The sequence below is a fragment of the Filicampus tigris genome, chromosome 22 (genome assembly GCF_054856515.1).
Source record: "Filicampus tigris isolate MCC_2025a chromosome 22, RoL_Ftig_1.0, whole genome shotgun sequence".
NCBI lineage: Eukaryota > Metazoa > Chordata > Actinopteri > Syngnathiformes > Syngnathidae > Filicampus > Filicampus tigris.
Window position 1 is genome coordinate 5,021,415 of NC_141238.1, and position 13,016 is coordinate 5,034,430.

General features: G+C 40.8%; 1 protein-coding gene across 1 annotated transcript in view; it reads right to left on the reverse strand.

The window, feature by feature from the left end:
• The window catches only part of exoc4 (exocyst complex component 4), a 64,265-nt gene that overhangs the window by 24,392 nt on the left and 26,857 nt on the right, over positions 1–13,016 (reverse strand). Inside the window, exons 12-13 of the mRNA XM_086023047.1 lie at positions 1,414–1,516; positions 1,227–1,343 (exon numbers count right to left, since the gene is read on the reverse strand). Coding sequence (XP_085879173.1) covers positions 1,227–1,343; positions 1,414–1,516 — 220 coding nt within the window. The remainder of the gene's footprint in view (positions 1–1,226; positions 1,344–1,413; positions 1,517–13,016) is intronic.

Sequence of the window (13,016 nt, forward strand, 5' to 3'; positions counted from 1 at the left end):
AAATCAAAACGCAAAGTATACGGGTTGTAGTGCCTGCAATAATTGCATAATGTGTATTATGCGTATTGCATAAGGTGCAACAAACTGAAGTTGAGCTACAGTGCCGCCGCAACGGGCTGCGCCAGGACTCAAAATGCATTGCACTGCAACGTCTTTCAATAATTTCACTTCCCTTTTGGTCTTTGCTTTATTCACTTTGCGCTTGGATTCCAGCTGCAACCCGATTAGGCGTTCTACTTCTGCTGCAGCGCTGCAATTTTCTTCGCTTTCGGTTTATTTGATCTGATCCATGACACTGCTTGCACGATCGCGTCAAGAAATGTTAGCCGTTTAATTTCTATGTTGAACTGTGCTAAAATTGAAAAATTCTGTTTGTTTGGAGACACTGGAGCCTAGCCGTGCGCACACAGGTAGCAAAATGATGCCTGAAAAACTAAAAAAAAAAAAAAAAAAAAAAACGATGCCTGAAAAACAAAAAAACAACAACAAAAAAAAAAAAAGAGTGAAAAGAAGCCGCCGAATTGTGCCGGGCTCTTTTATTCAACCCAATTAAAAAAAATAAAAATCCCAAACAAAGGGAGTGCTTTATTGCGCGCTCTCGCTATCAGCAGAAAGGCTCATTAGCCACAGCAGCATAATTAGCAAGATGCTGCACTCCTCTCGTTAAGGAGGGGCCCGAGCCGTAAACAAACCCTGCTGAACTCCGAACACCCGCTGCCTCGCGCTACCTCTGTAATGAACTGCCACTGACGTTTGCAGCATGGGAGATGAGCAGCCGCAGAGACCGCACACACACACACACACAAATACTGTACACATCCAAGAGCTGTGACACAAACTATTTGACAGTGTCTTTCTTGACAAAACAAACACAATTAAAGTGTATGCACATGCGAAAACAGGCACTTTGAGCCAATGCGGATGACAGCTGGGCTATGGTTGAATATTAGCAATTGTCTGGATCTCCGCTTTGTCACTTTAACACTCGAACTGCTGGGAGACTATTTCAATATTAGGAAATGCAAAAAAAAATATAGATATCAGATAAATCCACCACAAAAATAGGTCGACAAATTTTTTTGCCCTGAAGCGTCTCTGGTACCTGGCTACAGACATTTCTAGTCTACATACAACTGCATTGTACAGTATTCTAACTACTCATGGAAAAATCATTTTTGTTTGGCTAGCTGGAATATTGGTGCCCCGTGTGTGTGTGTGTACCTCACCTGGAGCACAGGTCTCTGAACGCCCAGAACCTTCATGGTGTCCGCACTGGCGAGGATCTTCAAGGGGTCGGCTACCTTGCTCACTGCCTCGATTTCTTTGTTGATCTCGGTACGCACCTGCGTTATGAAGGATTGGATGAGCGGGGGTCTTAACGCCGGGAGAAGTCTGTTTCATAGCGTCACCGACCTGGTTGAGGAAAAGGTCGTTGATGTAGTACGTCAAGAAGGTCCGGAGTTGGCACTGCTTGGCCTGGCCTGCGCCCATGTTCATCTCAATCTCCTGAATGAACCTGCATAGAGGAGTTGAGACTCGGGATGTAACGATTCACTCGAGCCCCGATTCGATTCGATTTTCAGTTCCCGATTTTCGATTGGATTCTTTAAAAATTGCTACCATGCTTGTCTCTGTGCGCTAGTGTGGTTCTGCAGCCATCCACAAACGCAATACGCAACACATTCAAAATGTGCTACGCATCTGGAATGAAAAAAAGGTTTCAAGATCGAAACCTTTTTTTTTTTCGATTAATCTAATCAATTCATCGGGGCGACTTAATTTTGAATCGTTACACCCCTAGTTGAGACAAAGTATTCTTCCGCGTTTCCCAATGCTTTTGTCCCTAGCAACCACTGGCGTTAGCTTGGCAACACAGTACATTGAATCCCAGCAAACTGTCTCCCCGTGGTCCAGATGTGGGTCGGACACTAACGTATGGTTTCGCCGAGGCACGCGCGCACCTCGTTTGTCAGGATCGCCGGTCGCTGACCTCGTCTGGCGCGCGCCGCGGGGCCGACGCGACGCAAGATCGAGCGCCTTCTCGAGCGCGCGGCACATATAAATGCGCAAATAAATCAAAGCCCGTGGAAAAAAAAGAGAAAAAAAAAAAGATTGCTTGACCTACAAGACGTGTGGCTACGCATGACCCCCGGCCTTGTAGAGTACAGTTGACGTGAGGAGACAACAATAACAAAGCGAGGGTTGTATAAGGATGCAAGGATAAAACACTAACATTTGAATGGAGCAAAATCGCAAAAGCGCTCTTGGCTGCTGGAGAGAGCCAAACAATGTAAACGAGTGCAAAGTGCGCTTCTGGGCCAGTTTGAACTAAAGAAAAAAACAAAAACTTATTATAGTGAAGCCCTAAGACACAAGTGAACTGACCAATGGGCTTTTCGAGATACAAGCCGTTGCTAGCGTAATGCTAACGGCATCGACAGGCTAAAGAATAACATCCGTGTTGCGGTGCTACGACCCTTTAAGCAATGGATAGTTGAACACAAACAATGTAAACTGATACTATAAAAACACACACAGGCATGTATTCTTTATCTTCTGCAAAGAACAACTCATATTACTGAGACATCTCCATGTATGTATGTTCCTATTGTCCCCACACACACCAGACCAGAAGAAGTAGCACAATGCCCATTGAACTGAAGCAAAAAAAAAAAAAACAGTTTAATTAATCATATTTAATTATGGCATTACAGAATATTTCAAGAAAGTACAATATTATAGAGTATTATTTTTCTTAATAAAAAAAAAAAAAGTTTCTTCACACTCGATTTTCCAACCAGTAACCATCCTCTTAGCTCCACCCCTTTGTTGCCGTGGTGGCGGAAGCTGTGGCCCAGGAGTGGCGGACACGCACACGCTCTCCTCAAAACAGGTTCAAAATAGAACCACAAAACACAAATTCGCACAAAGTAAAGATAGTGAGCTTCTACTCCCCTTCACCTCTTGGTATCTTTTTGAAGCTTTCGGACTGCTTTCCAGTGTTGTAATATTCCAAAACAAGTTATTTTGTTTGGCACATTCGAGCAACATGAAGCATGTAGCCCGGAGCCTCGGGCCAAACAAAACAACTCCTGTGGACTTAAACTCACACCCTCACACACTACTCAGCATTTGCACCCAATTAGTCAGCAAGACCGGAGGCCTCGTGTGTGCAGTCTAAAGCCACTGTAAATCCTTCATTGATTCTCCAAAGTCGACCGCAGCGCAAAGTGGGAGAAACTCTTCTGTGGCCTAATTAAAGCTGTCAAACAATGCGGTCCAGATAAACAGCTCCTCTCTATAAATATGGAGAGAACTTAAACGCCCTCTCGCCTGCGAGTTCTCCGCTTTTCAACCCAAAATACAATTTCTGCTGATAACTTCATCTTCAAAAAAAAAAAAAAAAAAAATAAGAAAAATAAAATTGATTTTGGGGACGGAAAGTTGCCACTTTAATGGGGCGCCTTGTTGCCCCCGAGATCCATCAGCGCCCGTCATTACTGTCATTGTTTCGATACTGGAGTCAAGATGATGGATCGTCCGCTTTGTGTGTGAGTACAGATGGATTTTTCCGCAGACAGAGGTGATAACATTTGAGTAATGCGGCCGGGCCCCCACGAGTAGTAAACGTGCCATCTGGAGGCGAGGAGCGTGGACCCGCATGACGACGGCGGGAGGGTTGGACCGAGGAAATCGGAGTGATCGGTCGGCGGGAGTGAGGCGAAGACGACAAACAAACGCGATCGGCTGGGTTGCTCTGGAAACGACAGCCGCATCGAGCGCTATCCGACGACTCAGCCCGGCGTGTGAAATCTTAATAACCTTAAATAATTCACTTAGCCGCCCTGGCGAGCTCAGACAAACAATGACATGCTGCGAAGGTTGTAGTACAGTGTGGGCGAGGAAACGCGATTTGATTGTAATTGCTGATTCCGTTTTTTTTTGTTTTTTTTTCGGACCGATACACAAAAGAGATCTTTCCTTCTGACTACCTTATTAAAAAATTGTAATAGCTGCAGGTATTATTATTATTTTTTGTATTTATTTTTGAATATTTCATCATTTATTTATTTTCAGTTGACTGTAGCTCACACCCGAGCGAAACCATTAGCTACCGGGGGAGTCCTATTTTTAAATTGCATACATTTCCAAGCTTCCAAGTCAGCTGTGACTACAAACAATTCCGGGCACCTATGATCAGAATCCATTTCGTTGACACTAGTCCCAAAGCCGGCTTCAAGCATCAACATTCCTTCTTCTTGACATCCATATTTAGAGCCAACATCCCCTTCCCGCGAAGAAACTAGTGATCGCTCTTGACAACATGTAATTATCCATCATTAGCAAACAGATGTCAGAGTCTCTGCTAGGGAGCCGGATAATTGTCCGTGTCACGGCCTTGCGCGTGTGAGTAGGAATACCAGCGCTTTTGAATGGCGGTATGTATTTTTACCGGAAGGGATTTGGGCTAATGAGTTAACCCGGCGAATCCCCTAATGGCGTTCTGATTGCCGGGAGACCTGATTCCACAGCTAAAAGCAAACGGATGAGCCTTGAAGACGCCGGATGGCCGCTAGAGCTGAGGGATTTTGAACAATAATCGAATCGTTTTTCCCCCCCCCCCATTTGAATTTGATAAATCGTTCGGTTCGAACAGCCGCTACCTCGGAACTCGCTGGCCGTATCTGGAAAGCAGGCCTCAGGTAACAAACGCTTCTCGCCATCCGTCTCCATCCGCGGCAGAAATGTAACCGTGCCGAAAGAGAAATGGGATGGAAGAGCGTATCGTTTAGCGACTCAGCACTTTTTTTTTTTTTTTTTTTTTGTTGGGAGCTCGGTTGAATTCCGATTTCACCGTCGGCCATCGGGAACGCTGGAATAAAAGATGAGAAGCCATCGCATCACAACACAGGCCATCCGGTGACACTCCAAAGCACTTATCTATTTGCAATGATTCTTTCCTGCGGCACTCCTCAGCCACTTCAGCAAGAATGTCAAAGTCATTAAAGGATGCTAATGGATGGGAGACACTTGCAGAGTTTTCTCTCCGCACGGCCAACACTGACACTAAATCTTTTTTTTTTTTAATTGTTATTCAACTGCACATTCGCTATCGATTCTCTCGGATCTCGCACGCTGCTTGCTTACTTTTATGGTGGCGTTGAATTAATGAGCTAGAGGGAGGGGGGGGGAGCTCCTCTAGAGATTTCAAGCGGGGAAATGAAGAAGTTTGACGAGTGCAAATTACAATCTAAATGCTTGATTTGGATTATACACGTGCACGGACGTGACGATGTGTTAAACGTACAATCAAGTACGCCTGCCTAGATAAGCCAAAACTGAGCTTATAATTCAGTATGATTAAAATGTACAGTTTTTTTTTTAACTACTATCAGGCAATGCTTGTGCAATCTCCACTGCTACCAGCAGATGGCAGTGTGTCAGCTTCTAGACTTGATTCACATTTTCAGCAAGGACTCAAGAGTAAAGTATGACGCAGCGAATGATTGAACGCAGTAGTATACCATACAGTGGAATGTATACATGTGTGGCGAGAGTTGGATACAAGGTAGGTCTAACGAAAAAAAAGTTTTGTGGATTCCGCCTGGACCAAGATGGATGACGGACAAAAATGGTCCATCAGCATCATAGCCCACTTGACAAATATCGGCACTCAATTACAGAGCTAGAGAATTCAGGGTTGAGGTGATTAGTTGACTAGTCGACGTCGCTACTCCGCGTTGACGTTTACAGCTTGTCGTCAATTAATTGTTAATCACGCATTTTTGGCATCTTGTTTTCCAATTGGCCAATTTAGAGGACTTTAAACTCACTGCTTCGGATATTGTGATCGCCATTAGTCTTCCAATATTCATACCAGGGGATTGACGCTGAAGAACAAGGACAGCGGACACCATGGCCTAATTGACTGACTCGACTTTCATCGATTTGTAGTCGACTCCCCGAAAAAAAAAAAATGTAAACGTGCTAAAACCACTCGAATTATATATTGCTTCATACTTATTAATTAAAAAAAAAACAAAAAAGTTACATCACAGCTTTCAATTTTTTTTACGATTTTAATTGTAAACAGTTTATTTTTGCAGCTTAGCATTTCTAGAAAATGTTTATATAAAACCAGAAGTAGTAGAGGTAGTCATCACTTTTCATACTGCCTTTAAGAAAAAAAAACGGCGTGAAAAATTTCAGATGTTAAAATGGCTGCCAGGTCACCAGGTTAAAGTTTGGCCATTTCTGACCTCCACCAAGGCGACCTATCCACCCATATTGTATGTATATTACTGAGCTAAATTATGTTTATAAGCATTAATAAGTCAGTATTCAGTGTGATATTGGTCTCTGGTGTACCACAAGGTCCACAACTAGGTCCCCTGCTGTATATGTTTGCAACAAATGTATCTTCAAAGCGTGTTTGTGTGCCTATTTCCATTCGTCTGTGTGTGGAGGCTCGTCGCAGCGTGGCGCAGACCAATTAAAAGGAGCGAGATTGATGAGTGCCCAAGAAGCAGCAAGCGGTGGCGGCGGTAACGCTAGCGAGACAGCTGCTTCCTGCAGACAACAGGAAATGAGATGGCCTTGTTTAGCTGACGCCACCGGAACCTCGAAAGACAAATGGGCGCCGTGCCGCCGCTCCTCCGTCTTCCTAAGGCTCACCTTACATCTTTTTAACGCCCTCTCATGCTGCGACTGAGACAATCTCGCCATTAGTCTTTTCTCCAAGGCTGACGAGCAAATATGAAACATCTTTTTTTTTTTTTTTTTTACTTAAGTTTGGGGGACTAAGCAAAAAAGATCAAATTTACAAAACTCCATAAAACTTTGAGGGCAGATTGACATTGCATTTTATTTAATATTTTATGTCCCGGTATGTATGTTTTCATATTCATTGATTTATTTTTACATACTTAATAGTTATAGATTTATTTTTTTGTAAATAAGTATTGAATCATTTATGTATTTTCAAATATTAACAAATGTTTATTTTTATGTGGTTTATTGTTATGTCATTTTATTTATTTTTTGTATATTCATTTTGGTTAACATTTTATTTTATTTACATGTATTTCTTCATTAATTGTATTTTTTTTAGTTTAGTTGGGTTTTCTTTTCTTATTTTTGCATTTATATTGACTTTTTCACCATTTATTATTTTATATTTACTTTGGTTATTACATACCTGTGTGTTCATATTTTAAAATATGATGATTGATATTGGATGCTTATTGATTAATGTTAATTTGTGCTATTTGTACTCTTAATACGTTCTATTTATGAAAAAAAATGTTAAATAGTTATTAAGCAATTATTCATTAAAGGCACATTAATTTTGTGTTATTTCTGTATATTTGTTTGTTTTAGATTTTTTTTCCCTATTTACTTTAAAACAACATTTCATACGAGAATTTCTTGTCATCTATTTATTAACGGCGATTCGTTTTCGTGTATTGCCCGTACGGGACACACAAGAAATGCTGAGCTCTCTCGAATACTCCGCAGTGCAATTAAGAGCTTTATCGGCAAGCGATGGCTCTCTCTGCACGACACAAAGGGGAAACGATGGGGCTCTAAATGACGGCTTTTATCTGCTTTGTGTAAGGCTTGTCAATAGCGACAGACAGGTGATGGCACCCTCCGTGGCCTGGCTGTGTGTACTTACTGTTCTTGGAACTCAGCACTTTGATTGTATAGACGTATGCAGATGCGGAGTGGCCAGTGGGATAAAACCCAAGTGACCTCCTGTATGCTGCGATGCCATAATATACTGAGCAGATGCTTATTCGGACAAAAACGTCAAATCTGATTTTGCACCATCGCGCCAAATATTCACTTGAAGTTAATATAACAATGCCTGTTCTACTTGAAAAGTGGGTGGCTTCAAACAAAAAGTGCTCCGTCTTGAGTTGTTGAACACGTCTCGATGAATACCATGAAATGAAATCTGGACTTCAGAACTTTTTTTTGTCTCATATTCATCTTTTGAAACCCAACTGTCTTCCGTATACACCAAAAAACGAATTAATTGACCTTGCCGTTCCAAAACTTTTGGAGGCGACTGTATATACTGGATATGTAGTGTGCATAGTAGCACCAGTGAAAAATATCCCACTGCGATATCGCACGATGGCACGTGGCACGATGCCTTATCTCTCCATTTCCAAGCCTTCATTTCATCACCGCTCACTCTATTTTTTTAGCACGCCGTCGCTGTTATCTCTCCAAATGCTCCGCCCTCGGCCTCTTTATGGTAAACGCAGGGCTTTCTATCCCGCAATAGTAAATTGAAATAGTTCTCAGGGCTCCGGTGACGGCCTGATTGAATTGAAAAAGAAAAGCGCAATAAAGACAACTAGTGGCGAGAGGTACGGAACACACCTAAGGGCTCCCCAAGCGATAGGCAGTGCACACACAGGGAGGGGTGAGGAGCAGGTAAAAGAGACAAAGTTAGCAAAGGTGGGATTTGGAAAGACGATGCTGGTGGCGCCTCAGTCGAAGCTTACGAGTCGCCCGGGGTGGGGTGTTGGGGTGACATCTCTCATTTTGGCCCAAAATGCAATTTTGGGAACTCTAAGAATACTGTCACGTAATAGGGGACGAGTGCAAAATACAGGCGGATGCCGCGCCGCCGGAAGAGCGAATACGAATCAAGGAGTTAAATTATTCATCGATTCTCGGCCTTGTTGTCATGTTTTGGTCGGCGGGCGTCCACTTGAGAGAGATGACAACCATGACCTTTTTCTTTGTTACGTTTCACTTGGGCTCTGATGTGACGCCTTTCATGTTCAAAGCCATATGGGGAATATTGCGTTCGTCCGTCAAGGAAGTGTATCACCTAGGAGGGCGACTAAAGGTCAGGACGCTCGGCACCAAAAAGCGAAGAAAGAGATGACGACAAGAACTATGATCTTGGTTACTACAAGCTCAACATGTCGCAACTCGCAGAAGCCTTTTTCTTATCATTTTCATTTTTTGTTATTGTTGTTGTTTACGACTCAGCATGAGACTCGACATTTTAATGTTTAATTGTCAATTATTTTAATTTGATTGTTTGAAGTGTGTCTGCTTTTAGATTTTTACTTGATGTATGGTTGTTTTTAAAATATTCTATAAGTAAAGTTGAGTTGAGAGTTCACTTCATTTTATTTTTAATTACTTTGTACCATAATATTTTATGAACTTCATTGTAATTTAAATGTAATTGGATTTACATTTTATTTCATTGTTACTTTTTAAAATTATATTTTACTTAATTTAATATCATTATTTTTCAGTTTGTTTCATAATCTATTTATTTTTTTAGTATTTATATTTTATTTTAAGTGAATTTCAGTACATTCTTATGATTATAACTTTTTAACTTATTTTATAAATTTAAGTCTATTGTATTTAAAATGTATTACTGTATTTTAGTAATTTGTAAATTTTATTTGACTTTATTTTACTATCATAATGTACGAAAAAAAACACACGTGCACGGACGTCCTTATATGTTGTACATAATGTATTTTGACTGTAAATTATTTCTAGCTTTTCAAATGTATTTATTTTTAATGATAAATTTTTATTTCTGCAACAATTTTACTTGATTATATTATTTACACATTATATTACTATTCATACATTATTTTCTTGTTTTCATAAACACTTTATTTAATATACATAATATAATTTATTTAATCTTTTTGGAATTTATTGAATTACGTTTTTTAGTTGTATTCGTTTTTTTATTTTATAGTTATTTTGTAAGATTAGCATGATCACAATATTCCTCTTAATTTTAAATGTATTGAATTTCATTTTACTTAGGCTGCTATGGCTCATCCCCAAATTAACAGAGCGTTTATTTTACATATATTTTGTACGTCATTTCATTTCACCCCTATTTTTTTCCATCCTATGCCTGCCGTCATTTTGGCAGAAATAACACACAAATATAGCACAATTTCTGACAAAATTGCTGCATTTCAGGCAAACACTGTGATCATGTGCCACCTCCGTTAACCGAACTGTCAATATCTGTTCTTTTCTTCATACGTGAGGCATCCTTCTGCTGTCCCTTCGTGCCGGGATGCTCTCATCACCTCTCTGGTGTGATGATATCCAATACTTCTGCTTCCCGTCCTTCCAATCTCATTTACACTTGACACCTGACATTTGCATAATGGCCTCACTCCATCTCCTATCTCGTCAAGCGGTGGGGAGCATGTGTGTGTTTGTGTGTGTGTGTGTGTGTGTGTGTCAATCTCCTCTGCATCCCGCTTAATCTAACTCATTAGGTCTGGTCATGCTTGCACCACTTGATTTATTTCGTGAAATTTCTGCAAAATGTGGTGGGTACGCATATATATTTTTTCCCATGTGAAAATGATAATGTTCCCTCCACAAAAAGAATAATCGCTCCCAGCTGGGGATCACACAGAGGGGAGGTGTCGTACTTAGCAAAACAGCATTTGAAACCGGAGGGGAATAAATATTACAAATAAAGAATGTTCTAATGCTTTCAAATCCATTGGAAATCTCATATTCGCAAAGCCGCAATCGCATTACAACATGCCCTAATGTTGTTTCGCCGGGTTTTCGCTGTGAGACTCTCACATCAAACATAATGGATTTTTTTTTTTTTTTTTTTGCCCACCCCCGTTTCCACTATACTGTGTCTCAAATTCCCTACCAATCACACTCCACTTGTGCAAAGTTCTGTGTAGGGCTTTATTGCTAAACTGTTTCTAGACTTGAAGTCAGTGAGGGAGAACTTTAAAAGGAGGTGCAATCAGTCTGCCGGTTTGACTTTTCCACCGCTCGCACACTCAGTGGGGGACCACAGTTTGGGCATGGGAGAGGAAGGACAAACCGAGAGGAACATCCATCTCTTTGACAAATATATATTGTGTTTTTTCCAGGAGGTTTGTGGGAGGTTTAGGGAGACACCGCACATAAACACAGAGATTCAAATTCGTGTCTTACCTTCGCTTCTTCATGGTATGATTACTGCTAAGTGTGAGAATCATTGGTAATCCAATATCAAATCAAACTAACTTAATTGTTTGAAACCACCGCAATTACCAAGTGGTAAAAGTGGTCCTTTGGGAGTCCAGCTCGGACAGGAATGAACTATCCAGAAACAGGGACTAACTTATAAAAGGCTTTTAAAACCCAAATAATTTCACAAAAGTCAACTTGGGGTGAATCTCCGTACTCACCAAGCACTTTCAAATGGGAGTGGCAAAAATTAAATTATTCGGTACACTTGTGCGATCTGACGAGAGCCAGTGTAAATAACACTCGGAACAGTACTAAAAAACTATCAGACAAGACCTTAAAATATGATGACAAAATTGTGGAAAATAATATTTGGCAAAAAGTCTCAGGAAGTTAATATAAAAATAGTTGAAGTGGTAGATTTGAAAATATACAAACAAGGTAAGGAAAAAAATAAAAAAATATTACTAGAAAAACACCAACAATAGACTTTCAATTATATCAGATAAAAATTAAAAAAAAATAAAAAAAATCAGAAAATAGTATTAGCTGAACAAAACAAAAATATTAGGTAAAACATTAATAAAACAACTGGACAAAAATAGAATAAACTTTACATCAAATAACTAGATACGCTTGCTCAATCAAAGAAAAGCCAACGTAAATAATGCCCAAAATATTATCCCCCCCATCCCCCCAAAAAATATTTGCCATTCCGAACTGAACTTTGGCGTTGAAATAACCCCTTAGCAGCATATGTCTTTGTACAGTATACCACACGCACCCATTCCCTGGCATCTGCACAGGCTCCTTCAAAAGCCCCCCCAACAAAAGCCTTTGCCGATCAATCAATTACATCGCCGCTCCAGCAATCAAACAAGGTTATTATCAGGGAGCGGCTCGCCGACCTGGAAAGGCTCGGCCCCCAATCAAAGGCCGCTGTGGGCTCGCTCATGTGACGGTAACGCGGAGTGGCAGCTCATGTTGTCAGGGGATTGAAGGATGGAAGGCGGTAAGGTAGAGAAATAGAAAATCTGGAAATCACACATTAATTGCGATCCCCCAAAATGTGTGAATTTTGCGTCATCAACGCATCCTTGTTGTGGGTTAGCGATTTCACGAGCGTCGGGAGGCATTCCGGCCTGCCGTGTTTGTCACTGCTTAGCAACGGCTCAGAGGATATTAGGGTTTAATTAAATTATTATACGCTCAAAATTACTGAGGGCTGGCCTCATTAAATGATTGTGGGTAACACAATGTTTTGTTCTTAAAGGTTACAAAAAAAAAAGGAAAATGAGCAATGAATTCATATGAAAGACCGTTTTTTTTTTATCTACTTTAATGATCAAGTTACTAAAACACTTTGAAGTCTTCTAAGTACGCACCAGTAGAATTTCATAAAAATTCCACAAAACAACTGTGGCGTAGACAATAAGTGGTAAACAACAATAATGCAAATTTGATCACTTCAACTTTTTATGGTTCATGTAAGGATGATATGTAAACATGAGAGCTGCACTTTTTAACTCATTCACTGCCAGACGTTTTTAGACCCTCTTTTACCCTAACGTTTGAAGAAATTTGAAAAAAATATATATAAATAAATTCCTGGGATTGAATGGCTGGACTATGAAAAGACAAGTTATTCGTGAAGCACTGAACTGATCTAAACACAAGTCTAATCTTTTTTCAAATGTGACCAATCAGGGACATTGCCAGGTCCAAACAGAAACAGCCGATTGGCCGATGATTGAGATCTTCCTGCGTGGTGTTAGCGCTCTATATTTAGACAAATCCTTGTTTCCAAGCACAATTTCAGCCTCTAATGGGACAAGCTAACAGCTCTCAGTGTCCGCTATTTCCCGTGGAGGACCATCAAAGCCGACTTCACAAGACGTCTACTGCTGAGGCAAGCCGGACCCCTTCAAGCGCCCCGCATCTGCCCCTCCCGGCCGAGATGACGACTGCCGGCTTCGCAGGTCGCCACGGGAACCCAGTGTGATTCCATCATGGAGTGG